This window comes from Planococcus citri, chromosome 3 (assembly GCF_950023065.1).
Source record: "Planococcus citri chromosome 3, ihPlaCitr1.1, whole genome shotgun sequence".
NCBI lineage: Eukaryota > Metazoa > Arthropoda > Insecta > Hemiptera > Pseudococcidae > Planococcus > Planococcus citri.
This window is the reverse complement of record NC_088679.1, coordinates 44,755,969-44,782,919: the sequence shown is the minus strand read 5'-3', so window position 1 is coordinate 44,782,919 and position 26,951 is coordinate 44,755,969. Positions and strand designations below refer to the sequence as shown.

Sequence of the window (26,951 nt, the reverse complement as noted above, 5' to 3'; positions counted from 1 at the left end):
CTATGAGTGTCGATCTGCGTTGCTTTACGGTGGTGTTTTAGAAATAAATTACTACTTTATTCATTACGATGCGTCCCGTTTCATCAATCTCTCGAGTGGCAGACGGTCGAATAGTTCGGAGCTACCGGTATCACGATGACCGTAACTCCTACAGCGAGCGGTCAATCAACGACCTGAAGACCAAACTGAGACAAAAATCCGATATAATCGGAGAATTAAAAGAACAAAATAAATCCGCCAACCGGAGAGCGGAAGATCTACAAAAACGCATCGACGAACTGGAGAAGAAAACAAAAAACCTTCAGTCCAACAGAGTTCCTCTATCTGAATACCGAAACGAAAAGATTATTGCCAACCTGTCGGAGCAAGTTCGTCTTTTAGAAATAAAAATACGTGACCGAGACTACACTATCCGATGTCTCAAAGAGGAGAATATAGAGTCGTCCAACATAATCGATATGGAACGGGATGAACGGAAGCAATACCAAAGGATGCTGCAAGAAGAAAAAGATCGTCAGAATGAAGAAACTGAACGAGTTCGACGTCAATTACAGGAATCCCGAAAGCGAAATCTAGATTTAATACGGCAGCAGACTTGTCTTCAAAACGAGAGAGATGAATCGGTGCAACAGTCAACGGTGTTATCGAGGCAGTTACGACGCATCTCCAAATATCTTACCGGTAAATACCACTCAGAATATATCGTCACAGGGCTGTTATCAATCAAACAAATGAACGACAAACTGTATGCCCATTTTAACAATAGCAGGATGCTCGGTGATAGTTTTGTTGCGTATCTAATTCGTGATGCCCTTATGGAGAATGGCGAAAAATGTATTCTAGAAATGGTCGAAGGAGTTAATATTCGCTATAATATGAAACACTTCCGTGAATACTTAGAAATAAACAACAGAACAGACAGGACATGTACGACTAGCTTCGGTTGGCTTGATATTCAAGACGGTAGAATGACCGACGATAACCTGAAAAAAGAAATCTACGCGATCCTGAGAAAACTGAAATCGAAATACGAAATCGTCCGACTTATTTTACTTCCGCATATCGAAAACGTCTTAAAGATCCAATACGCACAGCCATATGAGTTTCAGTCGATCGTTCAACGGAATGACGAACGGCTAACCTTCTTTAATACTACGCTGATCAATGCAGCGCGAGATATATCAGACGAGACCTGCTCAATCATCATACGAGACATCGAAAACATCGATCAAAACTTCGTTGGGTATAAGTTCTACGTAAAACCCAATTCAACAAAAATATTCTTCCATAATGAATATACAAATGCAACTCGACTGAAGCTAATAGATGAACCAAGGGCTCTTCTTGACGATTAATTCGGTCATCGGTGACTCTCCTCTCTCAAAATATGGTATCTTTATTATTGTGTTACTTACGAATTCACACAGCTATATCGAAGTCTTCAGCTGTGGTTTTCTTTTATTATGTGTTCTTTCATCTTTTTATAGTTATTATTTCTATTACTATCGTTGTTTTGTTTCTCTTTATTAATCATAAGTTCGACTGAACGAAATTGTTTTTGTGTTCTACAAGTGATATGTTGTTTCTTACTATTATTTTTTTTTATTTTTCTAATGTGATACCTCTAGGATAATCGAGACAAATTCCCTTAATTATGGTTCAGTATTTTGTTATTGTTTTTTTTTTGCGACTCGACGTATTATAAAAAGAGTTGTATGAATAGAAATCAAGACTACTTCTTATAAGTTAATTTGTGATATTTTTTTTTACTTATTTTTCTATTCGAGTGTTTTTTACTAGTCGAGTCGGGGCAGGGGGTGTCTGTGGAACTGTCCCTCTTCTCGTGCCTCGCGCCGAGACAGTTGGGGCAGTGAAACGGCACCTCCTCCGCCATAATTACGCCAATATAGCTAGAAGTAAAAGTTCAAAGTTAGATTGTGATGTACTTGTTATAACTGGCAACGTTGCTTTATGTATGTATCTTTTCAAAGTAACGGTTTCGTATTGAATATATGTATTATTACCTTTCTGTCATGTCAACGAATATGTTATTATACGCCCTGAGAAAAGATGTCTCGTAGTTTTTATTACAAAATACTTCTTAAATGGTAATAAAATGCTCACAAAGTACCCGGTACATTCTTTCAACTATAATACAAGATACACGCATATACACAGATTTAAAAAAGGTCTTAAGGTATATCTCATACTACATACAATGAGAGAAAATTCTCAAGAAATTTACATACTTTTTTTGCATGTCGTGCTCCAGCGTAATGGGCATCCAACGTTACTTGACCAGATAAATTTAAATGACATTCGTTGCAACGGTAATATTTCTAGAAGAAAAGTACAAAAATTTACCCATTAACTTACGCTTTTTACAATGTTAAAAAAAATGTAAGTTATAGCTTACTAATTTTGCAGTTTTATCGTCCAGTTTTACAGTACTATCATCAATAACAGCTTTCGTAGCAAAATTATCCGTGTTTCTAGAAGTATTTTCAAACTTAGGAACAGGTGGAGTAATGGGAGATACCGTACTCATCAATAGATCATCAGAAGCAAATTTTTGTTCATTTCTTCGACGAGGAATTTTGAAATTGTTGAAAATAGAGGCTGGCGGATCATTGAAATTTAAGCTTTGTTCATTTTCAGTTCTGAATTTCTTTGAGGAAGGTTGGCAATCTTCTTCTTCATCTTGATCGAGGCAACTTTGAATACGTTTATAACTGCAAGTGAAAAATGCAGAAACTATAAAACTTGACAAAACCGGAAAAACCTCAAAACATGGGTAAGTATTCGGACTTACCTCATTTTACAATTTGTATTCTGAGTTACGAAAGCGCTTCGGTTTTATGTTTTAAAATTGGTAGCTTATGTTAAAAATCATTTCCCTAACCTATTCATTTTGTTATCAAAATTAAAATTTACACACATTTTTTTATTTACGAACCAAAAAAAGAAAAGAAGGCGGCTACCGGTGGATAAATTTTTGGAAATTTTTTGTTGTTTGATGATAACAAAATAACAACATTGAAAAAAGTTAGGAAAGGGGAAAGGAGAGGTAGGTGGGCGGGCAATGAACTTTTTGACACAATTTCGCATTGAATTTTTATCGCTGTTCAAATTTTTGTTTTGCTGCCGCAGCTGACCCAAACGACTACTTTGTAAACCCAAATTCATTGATGCTCTGTTGCCTTTGCAACGTCGCATGCGGCTTTCTGTGTAATCTGTTGTCATTTCTGAAAGGGTTGAGGGCGGAGGGAGGAACATGAACAAACTCTTCAAGCTTCAACATTCTGCGAAGTCACCGAATGAGTATTTTGATTTTGAATGAGTATGAAAAAATTGAAATTTGAATCCAGAATCTAATTTGAAGAATTGTTTCTTTCTGAAATATCAACTTGGAAGGTCCTTATTGTCGTATTCCAGTCCCAGTCTTTTGCGATTGAATCAAAATGGTAAGTGGTTTTGATGTTTGATGTGCGTTGTTTTAATGGATCAGTGCATAGTGCATATGATCTGTTATCAGGGAAAAGTATTCTAATGAAGTATGTTTTTAATAGTCCATTTTAGCTTATAACGGCGGGGCAGTTGTTGCCATGAAAGGAAAAAATTGTGTAGCAGTAGCATCAGATAAGAGATTTGGTATTCAAGCCCAAACACTTTCAGTCAATTTTCCGGTGAGCCTCTCGATCAACTTCCGTTTGGTGTCTGTTGGTAATTGATTTTTCATTGTAATGCAATTTATTTTGTTTCAGAAAATTTTTGAAATGTCCCCGCATTTATTCGTTGGGTTACCTGGTTTGGCTACAGATACTCAAACTGTTCATCAACGATTGAAATTCCGTCAAAATTTGTATGAATTGAAAGAAGGACGTCGTATGTCACCTAAAGCGTTCACTGCTATGTTATCTAATTTGTTATACGAGAGAAGGTATTTGCTCAACAGTGTGAAATATTTCACAAAAATCAAGACATCCAATTTAATTTTGTTTTCTGTAGATTTGGACCATATTTCATTGAACCAGTTGTGGCTGGTTTGGATGAAAATCTCGAACCGTTTATTGCAGCAATGGATGTTATCGGATGTATAACCCAACCAGATGATTTTGTTGTTGCTGGTACTTGCGGTAGTCAACTTTATGGTATGTGTGAAGTGCTGTATGAACCGAACTTGGAGCCAGATGATTTATTTGAAACTATCTCGCAAGCTTTAGTGAACGCTTGTGATCGTGATGCCGTATCTGGATGGGGAGCCGTTGTGCATATAATGTGAGTATGCTCGTTAATGGTGTGTTATTTTTCATTTGTCATTGAAGTAATATTCCATTTCGTGGTTTCAGTGAGAAAGACAAGATTACGATTAAGCACATAAAAACGAGAATGGATTGAAATAATTATTGTTCGGCAAAGAAATTGGCGTATTATGTTATAAATTATCCTTATATATTTTATAAAATAAAGAACATCTTTTTACATTCGTTTTGTTTTGGAATTTAAAAAATATGAATAAACAGCATCGGAATTTCAATCACGCAAATATTTTTTCTTCTCTTCGTTTCTTCGGTATCAAAACAGTACCAGGTTTATGCTGCGCATCGGGGTGATTTAATAATTCTGGCGGACATGTAGAGACAGGACTGCTCATAATTGTTTGCTTCAAATCGTAAAATAGAGGAGAATCTTCTTTAGTCAAGAATGAAATAGCTACACCAGTCTTGCCAGCACGACCGGTACGTCCAATACGATGAGTGTAATCTGAAAACAAAACGAGTTATTAGGTATCAGCCAAATAGTGAGTACAAGTATTCTGCGAATCGTTATACCTTCAATGCTCTTCGCCATATCGTAGTTAATAACCATGGAAACGTCTTTAATGTCGATACCACGACCAGCAACGTCAGTGGCCACCAAAATATCTTTAGTACCGCCTTTAAGACTGGATAAAGCGTACTCTCTCTGCTCTTGTCCTTTACCACCATGAAGTGTGCAAGCATTATACTGTAAAACAGAGCGAAAGAATGAATAAGTGAAAGAAACACAATCATTCGTAAAATGCGGAATACGTACTCCCAATTTTTCAAGTCCTTTGGCCAATACATCGGCGCCTTTCTTTTGATTGACAAAAATGATGATCGGTGGTTCAACTCCACGATTCAGTAGTTCCATCAATTTGCGTCGTTTGTCTTGCTCTGTAACCATGTAGACTATTTGTTCCGTTCGTTCTGTGGGTTTACCAATGGAACCGATGTAAACAACAGCAGGTCTTCTAAGGTAAGTGCGAGCAAGTCTTTCAACGGCTGGAGGCATAGTTGCGGTAAACATGACCGTCTGAAAGCAGATTTTAAAATGAAATTTCAATATGTATCATTTCTTTATTACTAACGAAGCAACTTACTTGTCTATACTTCTTCTTCGAGTGATAATTTGCCAAAAGTTTGGTTTCATCTTCGGCATCTTCCGTATCCGGTTTCAAGTTGGTGACAGGCATGTATTCTAGAATTTTCTGCACATCTGAAATCATTAACGAAATATTTCAAAATTCAAATCACATGCAGTAATACCAATACTTTATATGAATTCATAATAAAAATCATACCCGGTTCAAAACCCATATCTATCATACGATCCGCTTCGTCCAAGACAATGTAAGTACACTGATTCAGTACTAAATAACGGTTTTCCAAAACGTCAATCAAACGACCAGGAGTAGCAATTACAATCTGAAATCAATATTCACTTGTAAATAAAACCAATAGAATCGTGTAAGTGAAAATACTCTGATTAATGTTCATAATTTACCTCACAACCGAGTCTCAACCTAAAACCTTGCTCTTCTCGAGAAAGACCACCAACAACACATACAGTACGAATACTCAAAGGTTGACCAAATTTATTGGTCTCTTCTTCGATTTGTTGAGCTAATTCTCTTGTTGGAGCCATAATGATAGCATAAGGACCCTAAAAATATTTGAAATATTATCAGAAATTTCTCATCGATGAATTATTAAATTTTAAAAAATAAGTACGCACTTGATCAGCATCTTCGTTTCTTTCAATTTTGGGTAAGGATTGAATCCATACAAGAAGAGGAATTAGGAAAGCTAATGTTTTACCGGAACCGGTTTCAGCCACACCAATAATATCTCTGTTCTGAAAAGATCGAACAAAAAAACATCAAAAACTGAGGAATAATATTGCGCAATAAAATTTCTAAATGTGAAAACCAACCTGTAAGCCAATAGGAATTGCTTGTCTCTGAATGGGAGTGGGTTCTTTATAATCAATTTTATGAATAATATCCAATATTTCTTCAGGAATCTTGGATTCCTTCCAATTACGAATAGGATCCGGAATTTTTCCACCTGTATTGAAGAAATAACAAAAAATACGTATAATTCAGATGAACAAGAAAGCCTTTTCTATACATTAAATGATACTGCACCTTTAATAGTAATGTTATAATCTTCTCTGAATATTCTCCAATCTCTTTCGGTCATTTCATCATAATTCTTTTCCGTCCAATGCCGATCGTCCCATTTTTGTTTTTCTTCGCGCTTTTTAACCTTTTTCAATCTCACCCTGAAACACGATTACAGATAATGATCAGTATTTTCAAAATCAGCCTTAATAGGATCTAATGGTAAAAAACTACTTTTCTTGTTCCTTTTCTGCTTCAGTTCGACGTTTTTCCAATAGTTCACCATAAAATTTAGACTGATCTCGTTTTTGAGCTTTAATATCAATACCAGCAACATGGCCACGTCCAAAGAATTGAACCTAAATTAAACACAGTTTTTCAATAGGTAGGTACTCTAAATTATTGGGTAATAGAACTTCACAAGACTTTTCACGCAATTACATACCTGATGCCTCTCTTTATATAAATTATTGTAATCGATTGATGTGTCTTCAGAAGCATCCCAATCAAAAACAAATTTACGATCGTTAAGTCTTCTAACCCTTCGTTTTTTTTTAATTAATCCCAAATAACGTTCTCTGATAGCTTCAGATTCTCTTTCTCTGTCTTTAAAAATTTCTTTTTCTTCAAGAGCTTCTTTCCTCTCTCTTTCTCGATCACGGGCTCTAAAGGTTTGCAGTAAAACGAAATACATTCATAACTGAAAATTTTACATACCCAACTCTAAACAAAAAGTAGGAATTACATACCTCATTTCTTCTTTTCTAGATTCAGAGCTGGCTTGAGCAAATTCGTTTCGTTTTTTCCTTTCTTCATCCATTTTCTTACGCATTTTGTCTACTTCTTCTTGACGTTTCCGCAAAGCTTCTGCAGCTCTTTCTTCTTTAGTCAAAAATTTAGGCTGTAATCACCCGAATAAGAAAAATATTAATGTAGTTTCCAAAAAAGAAACGTCCAAATACGTTTTTGACTGAAACTTACTTTGCTCCGAGCAGCTTCTTCGGCTTTTTTGCGAGCAAGCAGTTCATCTAGAGATAGAGGCTCTTTTTTGGGATGCGATTTCCCCTCTGTTTCTTCCTCTTCTTCTTCAGCTGCTTTACTTTTCGATGGCATATCACTCCTATCCCTAAATTATACAAAGTTTACAGAAATTGTTACAATAACGGTCAGCATTATCAAGAAATTACTTACGTGAGAGGCGACTTTTTCCGATCAGATTTATCTTTATGACTTTTTTCGGTATCTCTGTCTTTGTGACTCTTTTCATCTCGTTCTTTTTCATGGCTACGACTTCTAGCACGATCACGTTCACGATCTCGATCTCTACTTCTGGAACGATGTCGATCCCTTTTGTAACGATCCCTCGATCGAGATCTGCGTCTTTCTTTTTCATGTCGATCTCTACTTCGACTTCTGCTTCTTCTGAGACCCATATTTACTGTTGAAACAACCTCTAAAAAAATAAGCTGGGTGAAGACAACGATAGTAAATTTCACATATAAATAACAATTCAATCAATTCATAGCACGGGATTAATATTCAATTACGTTGATTGATGAAATCAAAACTTATAATACATCACGAGACTTGAATCTGGATTCTGGAACTTTGAAAAAAGCTCTGATAAACAAAATTTTTGATAAAAGAGGCAAATTGCATTCTCCAAAAAACAATTTGAAACTTGCCACTATATGAACACCCTTAAGAGTGTTCTTCAAGATCGAAATTTTGTGTTTTTATAATGATAACAAAAATAAAATGGAAACTGATAACGAGAGAGAATGAATGATTAATTTTATGTTTGCCGATCGAATTTGAAGTGAAATATTTTTTATTTTACGTTGGAGTCTTCTAGTTTCAATGAGATGCGTTGAATTTGAATTTTCTGCAAAAGTCATTGATCCGCGATTTGTTATATTCCCCTAATGGATGAATCGTATAGAAAAATTTTCGAGAAAAATGTTCGTAAGTTGACGAAAACTTGATATTTTCTTTACCATTATGCGAAACTTCAAGTATTTAAATAACACGGTGATTTCGACCAAGAAGCGTATCATCTCTCATTTTCGTCCGGTTGTTACAAAGCGCGAAAATATTCATTGCACGAGCATTCTGTTCCACGGTGAATATGAATGGAAGGATCCGAAAAATGAAAATGAAATAGTGAATGTCACTTTTATCGATAAAAAAGACAACCGGTTTCACATCAAAGGGAAGATTGGTGACAACTTGTTATACTTGGCTCACAGATATAACATCGAAATGGAAGGTGCTTGCGAAGCATCTTTGGCATGTACAACTTGTCACTGTTACGTTGACTTTGAATCGTTGGGTAAATTACCTGCTGCCGAAGAAAAGGAAGAAGATCTTCTTGATATGGCACCATTTTTAAAAGAAAATTCAAGACTAGGGTGTCAAATAATTCTAACCAAAGAGTTGGATGGAATGGAGATATCATTACCTTTAGCAACACGTAATTTCTATGTAGATGGTCATAAACCTAAACCTCATTGATTTATCTCGTGTTACTGTAATATTGTTGAAATAAATGTGCTCTTTGTTTTATCTGGTTTTTAATTTCAGTTTTAGAAAAAAGAAACGTAAGGTAATAATAAAAACAAATTATATTACAATAGAATACATATGATTATGAATATACTACGAAGATAACTTTAAAATATATAGTAAACATTTGAACGTACTCAACAATGATCAATTGTAAACGTAACGAAAATTTTAAAAAATGAGTTGTGAAATTAAACTATGATTAACTAATTTCTAATTACTGAATATAGACATCGAAATACAATTCAAAAGGCTCGATTTGAAAATCACCGAAAATATCAAGATTTTAAGCAATCTGTGGACTAAAAATAACAAAAATTTCAATACAAACTTTCATTTGAAGATTACGGATATATAAGAAATGATCCTAATATTTTTATCACAGAATTGACGCTTAAGCGAAAGTTTCAACACACAAAATTCGATTGCTACTGGAACAATAAATATTGAAATTTAACAAAAAAAATAATACTCGTTAAAGTAAGATTGAAAATTCGGTATGGTATATAAAATACATTGAAAAAAAAAAACTCAAAAGGGACATGGAATTCGAAATTCATACAGTTTCGCACCATGAACACGTTTCGTCCAGAAAAAAAAGTACAAAATACGATTCCAATGCATAACAATATGCCAATAATTCCATTTAAATGGCTTCAACAAGGGGACGAAAACATATTAACAAAAATTGTTAACAGTTTCATAATAACCTGAAACAAGAACAGTAATATTAATTCTCATGTTCTGACTTAACATCCAGAAGCTGAGAAAAACAAAACGACAATCCAAGTACCTATAATAAACATCACAATTTACTAATTTTCAGTTTTCGCTTGTCTTCTTTGAAGAGCATTTGCTAAATCTTGTTTCAAAGCTTCTTGGGGACCCTTATCGGATAATTGCTGAACACTACGTAAACCATTCAAAATATCTTTAGTTTTCCCAAAGTAAATGTCATTGAGAGTATTTCGTATTTTATTCTCCATATCTTCAACTAAACGACCGATATTAGCGATATGGGGACTGGATTCTGATACGCTTGCGTCTTGCTCAATCTATGAAAAATAAAATTGTATGAAGAAAATGTAGATCACTTGATTTGTACTCGTCTTTGAGTGTGAAATTACCTGTCTCGTTAAACTTCCACCAAGATTCATAGTTCCTGATGAAATTTTATTTGTTTGCAGCCATAACATGGTAGTGGATGTTAATTTATAATGAGCATTTCTTCCGCTTGATTTTTCTTGCACTTCGACAACATGGATTGAATCCCAACATCCTTTAATTTTTTTGGAGCCATCTCCAGCTTTTTTGATTAATATAACACCTGGAATAACGAACTATAAGTATACTTTGAAATTATTTGGCATATATATTTTTCAATAGAGCTGATAAATACCAGCGAAACCGTGTTCGAGATCCCAAAGATATACCGATGAAACACCTCCATCAAAATACATCTCACGATATTGATCAAAAGCATAATTGGCGTCAATTTCTAGTTTGCGTAACCTTTCAGAGGGCATTGAACCGTCTTCCAAAGGTGGATCATAAGAATTACTCCAAGGAGATCTGCGTTAAAATTCGGTTTCAATTTTATGCATTGGTAATCTAACGTGTCAATTTTAAACTCAATAAAACAGCATCGCGTACCTGTAAGAATCTCCATCTCTGTTGTAATCACATAACAAGTAATCTTTACCAGATTCTTTATCGCGGGCGATTTTCAAAGGCTGATCAACAGAAGAGAGCAAATCCTCGCAGAGGCTTGGTACAATATCAATCAAATCACTCAAATTTTTCTCGATTTGTTGCGGTGGGAGTCGCCGCATTAAATCCAATGCACAATCCATTTGTAGTTCAGTCTGAAAATGACAAATAACAGTGAGAATTAGACGATTATCAAATGATTCATTAAGTACAATAGAACGAAGGAAATCTCAATCATTTCGACAAATGATATTCGCCTTGAAGAGAGAAGATAAGGCTAAAAGTTGACTAGAAAATTTTTAAAGACCGAAAATAAGTGAAACGTGAACAAAATAAACAACAATGCATAAAGTAAATATAAATCAACATATAATTAAAGAAATTAATGACTTACCATTATGAAGTATTGGATATAATTGACCGTATATTATATAGAAAGAAAAGAAAGAAAAATAAATAAATAATGTAAGATTGTACGTATTACAATCGAAAAAATTACAGGAATGATTCACAACTTCCACCAGAAATGATTGCTCATAATGAAAAACACAGGCAGGTAATCCGATCGGTATTCATTTGGTTAACATTTATTTAGGCTACATATACATAGATCAAAATCTCGAATAAAAATTGTGGAGTTGGGAAGTAAAGAGAATTCAATTCAAGAAGTGAAGATTACCACTACAGCGCCACAACGACAGCGTACCACGCATTTTTACAAAAATGACGTAAAGCTCGGAAAGAATACAGTATGCAAGGTAGGTTCTTTCTGTTGCGTCAAACTTTCTTCTGACGTCACGGCGAAACTTTGTCATTTTATGATTTTAATTTTTTCAATTATTAAAAAAATATAAAATAAGTTTTCCTTTTGTTTTGCAGCTACATTGATTAGTTAGTTATCCAATGCGATTAAAGTATACAATTATTGTCATTTATATTCTAATTTCAATTTCCTTCCCATCCAGTTTTTAGTTTTTCAAAATTTTATTGTTTCATTAATTGTTTCTTCCTTCCCACTTCCAGTACTCAGTAGTCAGTGTCAGTACTCACTTATCTGTCTGAAATAATTCTGATTTCAATTTTATATTTAATTCAGTAAATTAGCAATTAGCATGCCCATGTACCTTAGGTATTTTGAGAAAAATCAAAATGTAATAAAAATATTAAAAATAAAATTCTGCTCTTCGGATTTTTCAATACGATCAATGAAATACCTATATCAATATCTTTCAGTTTCAGCTAGTCTAGTTGATACAACTACTCGTAGAGCTCTAAATGCATTATTTTAAAAAATTGTAGAAAGTAGAAACCCTGGTGGCCTGGATAAATGACCAGTATTAGCAATAGTACTTTTTCGAATCAAATACCTAGGTACTCAATTCTAAAGTAGTCACATCTGACATCCCATTCCTCTATGAATTTCCACACTGCTTTGTACGTCAAGTTGAAGTTCGAAGCTTGTCAACTTGTCAAGTGCATGAATTTGCTTCATGCCGATTGCTTACCATTACCATTACCAATAGTGAAAACATTTTGTCATCTGCAGGTTTCTTAGTTCATTTCCTGATGAAATTAAATAACGTAATGGTCAGTGATCAGAACTTTTCAATAATTCTGTTTCAACATAATTATTCATGAGATATTTACTAATAAGGAGTTGAGCCATCTTATTATAATTTATTCAATCAAAAAATTGAATGCAAATAGTCGAATACGAACTGCGAGTGCAAAACTAGATATTTGGAAATACCTATAGTAACGACAACTCAAACCAGCCGGCGATTATACCGATTGTTTTTGAAAGCAGTCATTCTGCCAATAATCAAGTTGAAATCTGAGATTTCTTAATGCTGAGGCCACAAGAAATGAAAATATGCACATCAAGCAGATTCGGTTGTAAAACTTTTTATTCGAGTAGATAATATTAAAAATATACAAATGTAAAAGAACCATTATCATATAATTATTAAATTATGATCTCATGAGAAAGCATAGGTATAAACATCAGGTAAGTTATTGTCTACAAAAAAAAAAAATAAATAAATAACGAAAAAATCCAATTATTTGTTCAATCAAAATGAAAACATTGAAAACGGAATAAATGCTTCAAAATTTATCAAAGTAACAAAAAATCTTGATTTTTGAGATCTACACACCGGGTAAAGAATATTACCATAACAGAATTAAACTACATAAAAATCATTTCCACTCAATGTACGAACACGATTTCTGGCAAACGGAATTATCTTCTTTAAACAAAATATACGAGTACATGTAAAATTAGAATTCTTACAAATTAACAAAATATTATTATAGTGACTCGCAGGAATTGTAAAATGAAGAATTAAGATATAAACATAAAAATGATTAGAAATAAAAATAAAATCAGTGCATTTTCAAGATTATGCCTGGTAAGTGGGCGGATTACTGGTGAAGGAATAAGATGCTCCCGGAGGAGTGATCACAGGTTCCGATTTAGGGTAACTTTGATGTGGCACACTATCAATATTTTCATATGGGTCGCGAACAGTGCTTCCGTAATCAGCACCTACAAATTACAACATAGGTATTAATAATTAAAATTCTCTGCTCATTGTATAATGACTATTGATGCGAATTAATTTGATAATCATAATTACCAAATATGGGAGAAAGAACAGAAGGTAGGCCATCATTCAATCCTCCGGTTTTATCACTGCATAATTTACTCAGTAAAGGGATTGTAATGAACCTTAACAACAAATTGAAGAGGCCACCCAGGTAACTGAATAAACTTTCCCCTAAAACGTAACAAAAAAGATATCTTCTTAGTAAAATGATAACGATACGAAAACAAAACCCTATACAGCATTACTTACACAACGGATGCGGAAAACAAGTGATTATAATAAGGAAATCGAATATAATTGATATTATGTTGACACGAATAGCCTAAAACAAAAATATAAATGAACGATTTGCACAAGCAGGTACAAACTCCAAGAAATGACACAGGTATCATTCTTAAAATACCTACCAAAATCAACGGAATTTCATTTTGATTACTATCTTTTATACACCAAATCAGGACAAATAAGAGTACCGCGTTATAATATGTGTAGGCTTCAGGACTCCAACGTCCAAACACAGCCCTATATGCAACAAACATCATTAGAAGATTTATAATTAAATTGAATGAATCAATTACGATACAAAAACAGAAAATCTTACCATGTGGATAAAACGAAGTGAAAGAAGAAGATTCCCTAAAACAAACAAAAAGATCCAAAATTATTGCCGAATGAATACTCATAAATAGGTAAGTTGAAATGATATTGAAAGAATGTTAACTTACGAACAAATCGAGGTTAGGCAACTGATTATAATCGATCAATCCCATGGTGTTTCTTTAAAATACTATTCTACGTAATTCCTGCAATCAAACAAGACAAACACACGTGAATTTTGCTATAAGTATCCAAGAAATTCAAAGTAGAGGACGCCATAATGAATGTTCTTGAAATGATTATCAAATATATCTAGTATCTACAAAAATACGAAACACACTATTTTATTCCAGCCACCCTAAAGTGTAAAGAATATAGTAAGGAGAATCATGTAGACTGATATTACAGACAGAACGACTAACGACATCGTATCTTTTTTTCGGACATTTTAATACGCAAAAAGGAGGCTGGTTACGTAATGTGATAAACGATTAGTAAATGAGTAAAACGATACCTTAGAATTGAAATAGTTTTGCAGACAAATCAATGAAGTAGCGATTATTATGGCACGTACGAATATCCGGATGTAAATTTCACATCAGGCGAAAACTTAAATGATATCATATCAAAAAAAAACTTGAGAATATAGACTGAACCCACGAATAATTTTATAAGGCTTCTTATTGAAATTTTGTTCTTGATCTCACTTGTTATCGGTTACGATGGATTGCATAAAAACGCAATAATTACTCATTACTTTTATCATTTTTTAGTTTGCTTATTTCAGTGTTACCGATGAGGTACGCATACAATAAAACTATTATGAAAATGATGTTGGTAAACTTGAATTTTCCTTGAATCGAACAGATAGGTACCTACCTAATTGTTTTTGAATGAAAATTGATACCACAATATCAATCCTTATGGTACTACGCGTTCGTGTAGTAAGTACTCGTAATTCATACTTTTTTAGAAGAGTAATATTACTGATTCGAAAGTTTACTTTTGCTTTCTTCTTCGGCGCTCCGTGCTTGGCAGTTTTTTGTCGTTGACAATCGCTATTCTCGTTCTCATTCTTCTCAATCTCATTCAATTCAAATTATTCAAATTCAATAGTAATTTGAACTTCGACTACGACTGTATGAAATAATTTCTATTATTTTTATTTATTTATTATTGTTGCATTGTCGGAATTATTGCCGTGTTGTGTTGCCGCTCTGAAGTGTTTGTTTTTGTGATTGAATTGTGTTTGTGCTCGTCTTCCATTTCGCTAATAGAATTTTGAAGATTTTTCTTCTCTTTTGTATTTTTCGCGTAATGTAAATTATATTTTCTTCATCGTCGAAAAGTATATTCAGATACCTGTCACAATGTCGGATGATTCCCTCCAAAATGGTACGGAGAACGGAAACGTTCCAGAAATAGAATTAATTATTAAGGTAAAACACAGTTTTATTCTTAATTGAAACATTTTCATCAAGTTGTTAGGTGTATGTTGGAAATGAACTCGGTGGCTTTGATGAATGGATTTGAGAGCTTTGTGTACTCTGTATTTCACCTATTTTGTTTCGATTTTGAGCTTTTTAAAAAGCATAAAAAAGATTGATTTGACTGGAAATAGATTCGTCAAGTGTATTATTTGTAGATATTTTGCTGTCGTTTTCATGTTAAAATTGCTTCTAAATCTAAATATTGTAAACTTTGATTTCGTTTGCAGTAATGATTAATGATATTGTCATTTTTGAGCATAATCATTAATCAATTTCAAATAATCCAACTTTCGGCCCTTTTTGTTTCTCAAGAATTTTCATCGTTCATTCAATATTTACTCGACTATCACCAAACAGGAAAACTTCTTTCATGAAAAATTACATAATTTCCGTCCAACAGAGTTATCGGAATTCGGAAAATGTTTACAAATATCAACACCTCTAAATGGTAGTCGTGGATTTTTCACAGTATTCAAAGTATTCAAAGATACCTACATTGATACGGCATAATTTTGCAATATACCTAGACCTAGGTACCTCTACCTATCTGATTTTTGATTTGTGCCGGCCTCTGCTTTCGAGTTTTGACTTCGCATGCCTGCGTTGAAAATTAAAATATGCGGTTATAATCGCTTATAATTATGCGAGATTGATTATAATTAAAATAAACATGCATGTTGAAAGATAATGGATATTGCAGCAACGTTAGCACTTTTTTATAGAGTAAATATGTGTGAGAAGATGCGAGCATTTCACACATCACTTTCACTGATACTATGTTGAACATTATTCAAAGTCTTCATGACCGCACCTATTTGTAATTAAAAGTACTCCATATCGTGGTCTCTCTCTATATGATAATCCTCGGCTGCACCCAGACCATAATATTCCTTCAGTTTTTTCATTCATTTCATGATTGTTTTGTAATTTAACATGAAAGAGGTTGCAGAATATGTGTACATTTTGATTCAAGTGGCTATAGATATCAGCTCAATATTTCATCAACTTTTTATGTTGAAATTGTTGGAAAAATTTCCAAGAAGTCATTGGATGTATTGGTACAACCTACATATTGTCATTTTTTTAGAGTATAAAATGATATATATTTTTGTCAAGGTGCCTCACAAAATATCTCTGATCATTTTGATCATTTTTGATCAATATAATAACCAGACTGCAACTGCAGTTGGAACACAAAAAATTAGGGAAGAAATCGTTGAAATCTGCACTGTAACTGATACCTACTTAATTTAAGTTTTCCATCACTGTGTGGGCCTGATCAGAACCGTATACATAGAGCTAGAATAACGGAGTGAGAGCATATCCTCCCCTCTCTAAGTCTCAAATCAAGTCATAAAAATTGCGTATAATTTAATTTATATGATGATAATTCATCAAAATGCTTCACACAATTGTGTTTCTTTTCATTTTTTTGTAAAACATCATAGCCCTAGTTTTTTTCTAAAACAATTTTTTAAAGAAAAATCAGGATGTGCCCACAAAAAATGAAGAGAAACAAAATTTTTGATTGTAGAGCTGTCCCACGAATGGTTATCATTCATTTTCCTCTTAGAGCTTTGTTTTTGAGATATTTCATGTTGAAGTCGGAAAGTTGTTTTTTGTTTAATTTAAATCGATTATTTTTTATGAAAAATTGTGAAATTTGTTCAAATTTTTCGTGATTTTATTTCTTTTAGAAGGCTTTGTTTTTGAGATATTTTAACGATTTTTTGTGATGAAGAATAATACATTTTTTTCGACACCCCCCCCCCCCCCGAAAACGATTTTTGATAGATCCAATCAGGTCTCCCCTATTGCGCTTCTCTCTAAATTTAAAGCAGTCAAATTTCACTGCTTAGCAGTCACGACATTTTGCCTTTTTAAAGCAGTAGTTTTTTTTACTGCAAAACAGTGAAAAATTACTGAATTGGTCAGTCAAAATGATTTTTTACTGACCAATTCAGTAATTTTTCACTGTTTTGCAGTAAAAAAAACTACTGCTTTAAAAAGGCAAAATGTCGTGACTGCTAAGCAGTGAAATTGACTGTTTCAAATTTAGAGAGTTGATCAAGTCCGAACAGATCTAATTGGATCTAGAGATTGTCCGAATCTGATCATGACCTTGTCTGGTCTGATCAATAAAATCTGTTCAGATCTGATTAGATCCAATCAGGTCTTCGCTATATGTATGGATCTGATCAGATCCAATCATTTTGCCCCGCGTAGTTTTATAATTTTTGGAATAATTTAGAGAATACTTGTTTCTGAGGTCGATGTAGAATTGACGATAATCACTGAAAATTTTAATAGAATTCTATCCTTTTAGGAAATTGCATGCAAAGAATGTTCAATGTTTATTCATTTACTACCACGTGATGAACTATTTTTCAAAATTTTGAAGTACGAATGCGATACACGTATGGTGTGATCATTGATTCGAATATCAAATAATGGGCACTTTCTCTCATGCACTGTACAAAATATTTTTTTAAAACGAACACGTATCCGGTTTAAATGATTTACCTATTATTCTTATTCATAGTATGAGCGAGTTGAAGCTTTAACATTGGCGTTGCTGTTGCTATTTTACCACGCGAAATTGCTTACATACATACATACATACATACATACTACTACATTTAAAATGTATATTTTGAACTCGTTTTACGTATAATAAAATGTAGGTATATTACTTATGCACTCCGTTCATTGCTATAAGTATGTGTGACTATGACACCATTATCAATCTGCTTTTCTATGGTATGTTTTTTTTGGAAGAAAACTACCCAGTACCCGTCCAAAATGAAGAAAAATCCAGCTGGAAAGAAAACTAATTTTTGTAGAACAATTATTAGCTACGAGCAATTGTTGGCAAAATGTATTCGGTTCAAGTTCAAAAATAAACTCATCTTCCGTAGTAGAGGTCTTCCAAGTGTGATTCCATACACGTGGACTTGTTTACGAAGCATGATTGAGGAAATGCAGATCTTAAAATTTTAACGATTTTCTGACGTCAGCCGGATGAAAAATTGATACGCTTCTTGATGCTTGTGTGCATTAGCGAAAATGTACTTCCACTTGCATACTTTATATTCGCGTAGCTTGGTGTATGAGATCGAAATTACCCAAGTTTATTATGCTCAAGTGGTGTTTCATGATTCAACGATGCGTTACATCTCGCGAGGAAAAAACGTTTCGTGAAAAAATGATAAAAATAAATACAATTAGGCTAATTTTTTGAAGTGATAAAACACTTGTTTCTGTGGCAGCTTCGATATTTTTGAGTAGATCTGCCGATGCGTGTCTTCAGTGATTAAAAGAAGGAAACGCTTTGTATTTATGCTCCTGGTTTAATATTATTTCAATCGACTCGAATAAAAAATTCAAATTGATACGATTAGCGTACCTACTTTTTTTTAGAACTCGATCCTTTGAAAAATAAGCGTCACTTGTGGCACAATTTTAACTGGAAATGTATCGATGTTTGCCAATAGCGGAAGCCCGTATTTTTGTTGGAAAGTCGTTCTACTATAATCGTACCTATCTAAAAATAATTTTTCAATACTTACTTGGTACTCGCAGAGTATGGAATATGAAAAAATTTTTCATGTTATTTCATTTATTACGTTAGTAACCTGCAATTACATATATGCGGACGTTTCCTAATTCATCAAACCAGTCGTACCTATAAAAGCGTGTTTTGAAAGACTATTTACACCATGAACACGTAATATGTACATAGAAACCAATTCTAAATGCAAGTCGCGTTAACTAGTGCAATGAACTGGTTACCGATATTTGTCCATTTCCTGCAGCTTATGTTATTACGCTAGGTGGATTTTTTATTCCGAAGTCGCGAATTAAATACGTTCGTTTTCAGTCCGAGTAGGTCTAGGTATATATGTAGTGAAAGGGAAGTTTTTGATGCAGAAAATTGAGATATAGAAAAGAATCGTTGAGTCAAATACATTTTTTTTCCAAGTGTGAAGTAAAGTCTCGAGAATCAGCGAAGTTCAAGTGTTCGAGAGCGTTGTGGCTACATGGAAACGTTATTGCTGTGACCTTGGATGGGCTCAGTCACGAAGCAAGTTAATTAATTAGATAAAAAATTAAGCCGACTTAAAGATACGGTTCGCTTGTAGTGTTATTCATGAAGCTAAAAATCGCAGGCTATTAAGCTATTATGGAATCAATGATGAAGCATAAATTCTTCGTATCTTCGTGCTGGAGTGTTTGTGAGGGAGATACGGAAAAAAGTCTTCTGGACATGACGTATGAACGAATAACTCCGCGATCTGACCAAATGTGCGAGGAAAATAAATGAGATTTTACACATAATTTTGTTTTTTACTCGCAAGAAAGTTGTTATCTAGTCGAAGAATGAAGGGTTGTGGTTGTGGAGGGCTTTGAATTTTCTAAAGTAGCTCTAAAAATTACTTGCACTCAATTCCCCTTCAATCCGCTTGTAAACTGAACTATGTAGAACATACTAAATTTCAGCGAATTGTGTTGATATGACTCCGACACACGTTTATGAATGAGATTAATTTTGATTTGATACGATGATTGATAAGTAATGCTTGAGTGTCTGTTCTCAAATACTTGACATTTTTTGCGAATGGAATTCAGTTTCACGAAAATATCATGATTACGCATCAAGTGTGTTATTGCGAAGGTTTCGACGAGTTATTCTGTTTACTGATTATATTCTTTTCCATTTAGGTAACCCTTTTCATGTCATTACTTTCAATTTCATAATTTTTGGCGAGCACTTGCAATTGCTCATCGAGTAGCAGAAATTTTTATGTAACTTGTCTTATGCGTACCTATCTGTCTACATAATATTCGAGTTGAAAAATTTATCTCGCAGTGCAAAAATGTTCACCCTGGAACATCTACATAGAATATAAAAAATGACCTAAGTTGGTATAACAATTGGTATAAAATTAGGATGGTCTCCTTTTCATTCGAATCGTGATGAAAATTTTCAAAAAACAAATAAATTTGTATTTGTAACTTGTAAGTATTCGCATGTGGGGTAAATATTAAAAATGATGAAGACGATGCCTACGCTATGGATCAATAACTGTTTGTTGAACCGTAATAATTCACTACCTATCAAATCATTGAACCCAACCGAATTAAATATATTTTATGTGTGTAAATAGATTTCTTCTTTTTTTATGACCTTTACGAGATTATTCGCAAAGGAAGCGGAACCAAAATCACGTGAGATCTCGAGAAGCTAAAACCTCAAGTTGTTTTATGGTGGTGGTTTCATCTCCTAAATTATCAATTTACAGTTCGTTTTCCAAATATTTTTATTTTATGGTAATTTAGGTGGTCTCGCGGACATTTCTTTCCATCTACGAGTGCGCATTTTTTTTTTCTTATTCATCACGTTCCAAAATTTAGAAAAATTCTTCAAGAATCCTAAACCTGTGTTTGATCTAATTTGATCCTTTAGAATATTGCAGAATGGTCAAAAAGCTTATATTGAAAGTACATACTGCATAAATGCTAAACGAAATTTTCCACACAAAAAAAATGCAAACTAATTTTTGCAAAACATACTTGTACAAAAAACAATGCAACATTATTTTTAAGCTGCAGATATTGAATGTATGTACTTTCGGTGCTCTATTGCTCCAATTAAGCTTCAAAAAAATTTTAATTGGTCAAAAGAGACCAACTTCAACTAAGATGAGAGTGGACGTGGTTTGCTAAAAATTGACCCTTAATGGATCGAATGTATCACAAGAAGCTTTGAATTTTGGCCTTAAATATCGTCAAAATAATGCTTCCTTTTATCAAAATTTACTGTTGGCAAATTTTCCAATATACGATTTTATACCTCTTGTTTTTTTTTATAGGATACTTGGTTTTTCTCAAAAATAAAGTTTTGCGATATAAAGTTGGAAAAAACACCCTCAAATTGATCGTAGAAAATCAATTTTTAGGGAACACCGAAAACCTTACAAAAAAATTGAGAGATAAGTTGAAATTGAAAATTTATAACTGAAATCTCGACTGTTTGTGATGCAGAATTTGAATTTTGAAATCAATTCACCTTCGTAAAAATCGTAGAGAGAAACAAAATTGTAGAGCAGAAAATATCCTACCTGCAAAATTGCACATTGTGATCAAATTTTTTCTAGTGGGTTTTATTTTTGAAATTTTTAAGCAATCAAATCAATTGCACATTTTTTTATTTGACTTGGAGCCTGATGCACTTGAGCCATCCAGCGCATTTAAAAATAGCGTGTGGGGGAACCCTCTCCTTTCCCTTGAATTTTCTGAATTTTATTAGTCTTTCTATGGAATACATATTTTGGAAATTCAAAAACTCCAGAACTTGCTGCTGAATCTAAAATGACTGGAAATCCCGGTTAGTTGGTCGTATAGAGATCGAAATGGGACGTACCTGCGCCAAATTTCAGCTTTTTACCTCATGTCAAATGTTCAATATAGACCAGATTGGAATTTTCAAACTAAAATTTAAAACAGAACAGAAAATTCAGTCCAAGAAATCTAGTGGGTTGGAGTACTTTTCCGATTTTTTAGTCTTGATTTCAAGATTATTCTGCGTGGTGATGGGATTGGGGGGGGGGGGGATATTTTACATGAATGTGTGAAAATTGGGTCCAAGAGCCACCACCTATAATTTTTTGGCGATTTTCATTGATCGCAGGAGAAGTCATGGTTTATTTTGATGTTAGGAACTTTTCATTCTTCTCATAAGTTTTTAATACTTTAACTTATGTAACAAACTTTTAATTACAGGTACATACTTATTTTGGACAATGTCCGGTGTCCGCAATATTTTAGTGGACTTAATTTGCAATTTAATCAACTTTTACATACATTTAAATAATTTTTACGCCTAATCAACTGCCTTTTTTTGCGTTTCGAGTACTTTTTGGTATTTTTTGATTCAATTTTAATGACAATTTTTTCAACCTTAGAGTTTCTAACATTTTTCTCAACTTGCACGCCATTTCATCCGTTTTTATATCATTTTCAGCAACTTTTTCTGCGTTTGTTTTCGATCCCAGTGAATTTTTTTTTCAAATTTTACGTTATTTTTATGCATTTTTTCACTATTTTGAAATTTTTTCCAATATTTTGTACAGTTTTCGAGTACTTTAATCAATTTTAAAGATGTTACATATTTATTCGAATTTTTACATTGTTTTCAAGTTTTTCTTACATCAAGCAATTTTTTGTATTATTCATCTCAATTTTATAAAGTTGAATTATTAAAGTGCAATTAATGCTTCGATGAGCATTCTATCGAGTTTTCCTGCGACCAATTCTTCTTGTCTGTGTTGTTGAGAATGAAGTTGAAGATCATCATTACATTTTTCTGCATTTATTGAATCACTTGCACGTATTACCCATAGATATATCGTAATACTCGCACACGTGTATCATTATTAAAATGTTTCGCAAAATATGTGGGTACATAATGCGTACCTATCTTCTACAGGGAAACGTACAATTTTTTCGTATTTTATAAATCCTTGAATTGAACATAATATATGAAATTGAAAAAGCAAAATAACGATGACGCATCGTTACCACCGATGCACCTTTCTACGTATCATACGTGAGGATAAATACATCCATTTTTAAGGTATATATTAACGAGTTTTTCCCTTCTTGTACAGCGGTCGGTTTTATAGAATAGGTACCTGTCTTTCAACGGCTGTTGAATTCGCTCTTCGTTCACGAATTGTTTAGTCATTGTTGCTTTTTTTCGGTATGAAGGTGTTTGTTTTTCTAGACGTTGAAATAACGCGCGTCTGGAGTCTGACGGGCTACGAAACGTTCCCGCCAATCACAGCGCAGAGGGGCGGTTCTATGGACTTGCAATTTTTTTCAGTTTTTATTTTTCGTTGAAAATACGATATAATAAAGAGCTTTTGCGATTTTACTAATTAAAACAGAAAATTAAACGACTTTTTTCTTCAAATTGGTTGGTAATCTAATCTTTAACCTACGTACGACAGTACTGTAACTTTACATTTACAACTTTACTGAATGAATACCAAATAGGAAAAGTCATTCTTGTTTTCATTTCAAATCCATCATAATTTACGATAATTACAATTACATCAATAAAAGCAATCGAGATCGATAACTTCAAAAAGAAATACTTTGCAGTTGGAGCTAGTGAAAATGAATGTACAGATACAGATAGCTAGCTGCATAACTAGCGTGAGCCTACGTATCTCTATCTACTTAGATACCAGATTTTACTCATTGATTTTCATTTTTCTCCGCTGAAATGTCAAGTATTGAATTTACTGATGAGATCTTATTAATTTGTAAAAATAGTAAAAATACATGAGTGTGTGATAACTGATAGTTCTTTCTTATCAGATTACTTCATTCTTGCTACGTCTATAATGCTTGCCAGGGAATGCCGGTGCTGAATGATAAAGTTAATCTGAATAGCTACCTAGGACTTGTACGTACTTTATTTCTGCATTGCGACAGTGTTTTATTTAAAATAATATGCAAAACGTCCATTTATACCTAAATTACTTTGTTTTTTCAATATTGTGAGAAATGAGAATGAGTACAACACTTGAACTTCAGTGATAATGGTGATAAACATAACGCTGCGCTGTGATTGGCGGGAACGTTTCGTAGCCCGTCAGACTCTAGACGCGCGTGTTGAAATATACGTATATGCAAAGCTTCCTATCTTCAGTTTTAATTTTATAAATACAACGTGGCGGAAATTTATTAGATCGTCGGCGTTTAAAATGGAAGTTTAATTCACCATACAGTATGAAAAAAAAAATGAAAAGAAATTGTCATAGAGAGAAAAATTAATTAGTAGTGGACGCTTTGACCGAGTTTTGAAAGAGGAAATACCATGTGTGTGGAAGATTACCTATGATATTTACCAATAGATACCTACGACTACAAATGAGTTTGTGGTTTTGGTTGGAAAAATTATACAAGACAAGATTATGGTCTATTCCATTTATTCGATTTACGTGTAGTACGGAGTGTGTACGTAGTACGTACCTATGATTCATTTGCGAAGAAGAAAATTTAATGGTTAATTAAATGAGCCAATTGGTACGTTATTGTCGATAGAAATGAAGCGGAAAAATGGTTCAACTGTGGTTTTTGCTGTATACGAGTATACGCATAGCCCACGAATAGTGTACATTTTTTGCCTAATTATTATAGATCACAGTGATGGTGTGTTAACATTAACGAAAATTAGTTAGAGAGACCGAGAGAGAAGCGTGTAGATGGAAAAAAAATGCTGGTATTCGTACCTATCGTGTGTCCGACTGTCGGTATCTGCGATCGATGGCTTTTGTTCATATACAATTAAACTTTTACCGGAGACTTTCTCGAAGAGTCTAAGATGCGTTGTTTCGTTTTCGTTCGATTCGTTTGAGATAATCATCACCGATGATTACTTTCTACTAGAAAAATATACCTACACATTTCTATTTGTTCGGAAGTAAAAAATCTAATCTTTTTTGACGTGGGATAAATTACTGTTTCGATGTGGTATTTCGCTGTGAAAGATGACGAGTAGCGCGGTTGCTTGTATAGATGACTAGATGGTCACTGTCGATGTCGATGTTGAATGTTGATGTAATTATTATTCTTCGTAGGATCGATTACCACGAATCAGATGTATGGGGGGTTTCTCGTTAGATTATCGTTATTAAACGTTCTTTCGCGGACTACTCATGTACCTATCGTGTACAAAGTTCTCAAAATTTTGTGAAACGAATTAAGACGAAGTGTATCCTATTTGCAGTTGATTGATAATGAGGAACATACGAGTATCTACTGAATGATCAGTTCCAGCTGTAAAAAATTTCAGGAAAAAATGGCAGCAAATTTGACTGAAAGTGCTAATATAAGCTCTGTATGAATTTTTTGACAATGAACTGTGAAATTGTAGTACTTTTCATCCCCCCCCCCTATTTTTTAGAAAACCTGCGGGAAAAAAGCTAGTTAATTTTAATTCCTCAATAAGTACCTATTGAACCAATTGAAAAAGATGAAGCAACCCTTATTGCGTAATATTACCTATCAAAATGTTCGATGAACGCATTTCTTCTGAATAGTTACCTACATGTAAATGTCTAGTTTACTACGTAGATAATATTGAAAATTATATCGTATTTCGAATAAGATACTGAACATACATTTTTTTCTGTCTTATAAAAACAAACACGAGAAGCGATGTATCCGGTTTTTCAACTTTTTTATTCTTGTTTTCTTCCACTCTTTTTTCGATAATTCTTTTTCACCAAGTTAAAAAATATTTATTCAAATTTTAAGTAAGTAATTATCAAATTTTGATTTCTGGTGAATTATGTATTTGGCATGTAATAAGTCATAAGTGTACCTACTTATTTTTCTTGTGTGTTGTATTCTATTTTTATGCGATTTTTTTCTTCAATTCATTCTGTCAAGAAGATGCTGTTCTCACGGATATGTTTCATCTTGTAAATTTTCATTGACATGCAATACAGAAATACGTTTATTTGAAAAAATTCCAAGTTCATTTGCTCGCTGGTCTGAGAAAAGAAAGAAAATTCTGTTTGCTGGTTGCGCTCGAATTCGAAGCGTATAGCTGAATAGGGAATAGAACAGAACCAATAGAAGAAGGAGCTGATTTTCAAAATTGTTGTGAAATTACATCAATATAAGACAAGAAAAATTGAGCTCTTCTAGTCAGTATTTTAAACCTCCCCTCTCCCTTCCACATTCCACGTTCCTCTCATACTTCAGGGGGAAAAGCTTGAAAAAAAAAATAAAAGTATGTAGCTTAATATGAATATTTTTTAGTAGAAACTTTTTCCTATTTATTTTTATTTTTCCATATTTGTTTCTAAAAACGCAGAAAAATTCAGTTTTTTAGTGTGTGCTTTTTTTTCAAATTCTCAAAATACTAAACGAAGCAATTTTTTCAGAAATATTTCAATTTATGGCTTTTGAAAAGAGATAGGAAGAAAGAAGAAATTCGTTGAAAAAGAGCAAAAGTGTAAAATCGTAATAAAATACTTTTATCTACTACACATTCATCTTAATTGATACTATTGGAAAAAAAACTCTGGTCATTTCCTGAACATAAACGGAAAAACCGAAAATATAATATGAAAATTGAATACATTTTCGTTATGTAAAAATATCTTTGAATAATGCGTATAAGTTCGAAATTTTGAAACTTTCAGCTTCAATAATCGAACGGGAGGAGAGGGAGGGTTAAGAAAAAAATTGAACATTGCCTTAGAAAACCCCAAATTTTCACCGTACTTTTTCAGTGATATTTTGTTGAGCTTCGTTAAATTTTGGAAAAGTTGAAAATCCGATGAGAATTGATGTTGTCATCCGAAGTAGGTACATACGGTAGTCGGTAGGTTGGGTGTCAAATTCATAACCAATACCTCATGAGTCATGAGGAGGGAAGAAAAGGTTTGGAACAATGCATAACTGTCGAATAAATGAGGCGATTTTTGAATGTTTTCATTTTAATTTTTAGCTAGGTACTTGAAAAAATTA

At 33.3% G+C, this 26,951-nt stretch overlaps 6 protein-coding genes across 7 annotated transcripts in view; 3 read left to right on the top strand and 3 right to left on the bottom strand.

Annotated features, from left to right (window-relative positions):
* The first annotated feature begins 3,257 nt into the window (after positions 1-3,257).
* On the top strand, positions 3,258-4,484 carry Prosbeta3 (proteasome subunit beta type-3). Its single transcript, XM_065354728.1, has 5 exons — positions 3,258-3,464; positions 3,570-3,686; positions 3,765-3,940; positions 4,009-4,278; positions 4,350-4,484. The coding sequence occupies exons 1-5, from the start codon at positions 3,462-3,464 to the stop codon at positions 4,396-4,398; spliced, it is 615 nt and encodes a 204-aa protein (XP_065210800.1). The 5' UTR covers positions 3,258-3,461; the 3' UTR covers positions 4,399-4,484.
* Positions 4,431-8,107, bottom strand: LOC135838892 (probable ATP-dependent RNA helicase DDX23). 2 transcript variants are annotated; one of them, XM_065354711.1, is made up of 15 exons: positions 7,975-8,107; positions 7,619-7,880; positions 7,409-7,553; positions 7,177-7,328; positions 6,873-7,092; positions 6,662-6,786; positions 6,452-6,588; positions 6,238-6,371; positions 6,040-6,159; positions 5,809-5,967; positions 5,606-5,729; positions 5,405-5,520; positions 5,077-5,337; positions 4,833-5,007; positions 4,431-4,764 (listed from the first exon to the last, which is right to left on the bottom strand). In XM_065354711.1, the coding sequence occupies exons 2-15, from the start codon at positions 7,858-7,860 to the stop codon at positions 4,538-4,540; spliced, it is 2,337 nt and encodes a 778-aa protein (XP_065210783.1). In that variant the 5' UTR covers positions 7,861-7,880; positions 7,975-8,107; the 3' UTR covers positions 4,431-4,537. The 2 variants fall into 2 exon arrangements, with proteins under 2 accessions (XP_065210783.1, XP_065210782.1); XM_065354710.1 differs by having other exon boundaries at positions 7,619-8,046.
* A 79-nt stretch (positions 8,108-8,186) lies between these two features.
* Fdx1 (Ferredoxin 1) lies at positions 8,187-8,992 on the top strand. Its single transcript, XM_065354733.1, has one exon. The coding sequence runs from the start codon at positions 8,429-8,431 to the stop codon at positions 8,939-8,941; it is 513 nt and encodes a 170-aa protein (XP_065210805.1). The 5' UTR covers positions 8,187-8,428; the 3' UTR covers positions 8,942-8,992.
* Positions 8,993-9,033: 41 nt separating this feature from the next.
* cpb (F-actin-capping protein subunit beta) lies at positions 9,034-11,406 on the bottom strand. Its single transcript, XM_065354721.1, has 6 exons — positions 11,097-11,406; positions 10,646-10,857; positions 10,392-10,564; positions 10,120-10,319; positions 9,786-10,047; positions 9,034-9,702 (listed from the first exon to the last, which is right to left on the bottom strand). The coding sequence occupies exons 1-5, from the start codon at positions 11,097-11,099 to the stop codon at positions 9,808-9,810; spliced, it is 828 nt and encodes a 275-aa protein (XP_065210793.1). The 5' UTR covers positions 11,100-11,406; the 3' UTR covers positions 9,034-9,702; positions 9,786-9,807.
* A 1,185-nt stretch (positions 11,407-12,591) lies between these two features.
* LOC135838906 (uncharacterized) lies at positions 12,592-14,662 on the bottom strand. Its single transcript, XM_065354729.1, has 7 exons — positions 14,423-14,662; positions 14,037-14,114; positions 13,913-13,947; positions 13,719-13,833; positions 13,561-13,633; positions 13,342-13,482; positions 12,592-13,250 (listed from the first exon to the last, which is right to left on the bottom strand). Exons 2-7 carry the CDS (start codon positions 14,079-14,081, stop codon positions 13,105-13,107), a joined length of 555 nt encoding a protein of 184 aa, XP_065210801.1. The 5' UTR covers positions 14,082-14,114; positions 14,423-14,662; the 3' UTR covers positions 12,592-13,104.
* Positions 14,663-14,984: 322 nt separating this feature from the next.
* Positions 14,985-26,951, top strand: part of Clic (chloride intracellular channel protein 5) — a 29,318-nt gene continuing 17,351 nt past the window's right edge. The window contains exon 1 of the mRNA XM_065354722.1: positions 14,985-15,347. Coding sequence (XP_065210794.1) covers positions 15,279-15,347 — 69 coding nt within the window. The 5' untranslated portion in view covers positions 14,985-15,278. The remainder of the gene's footprint in view (positions 15,348-26,951) is intronic.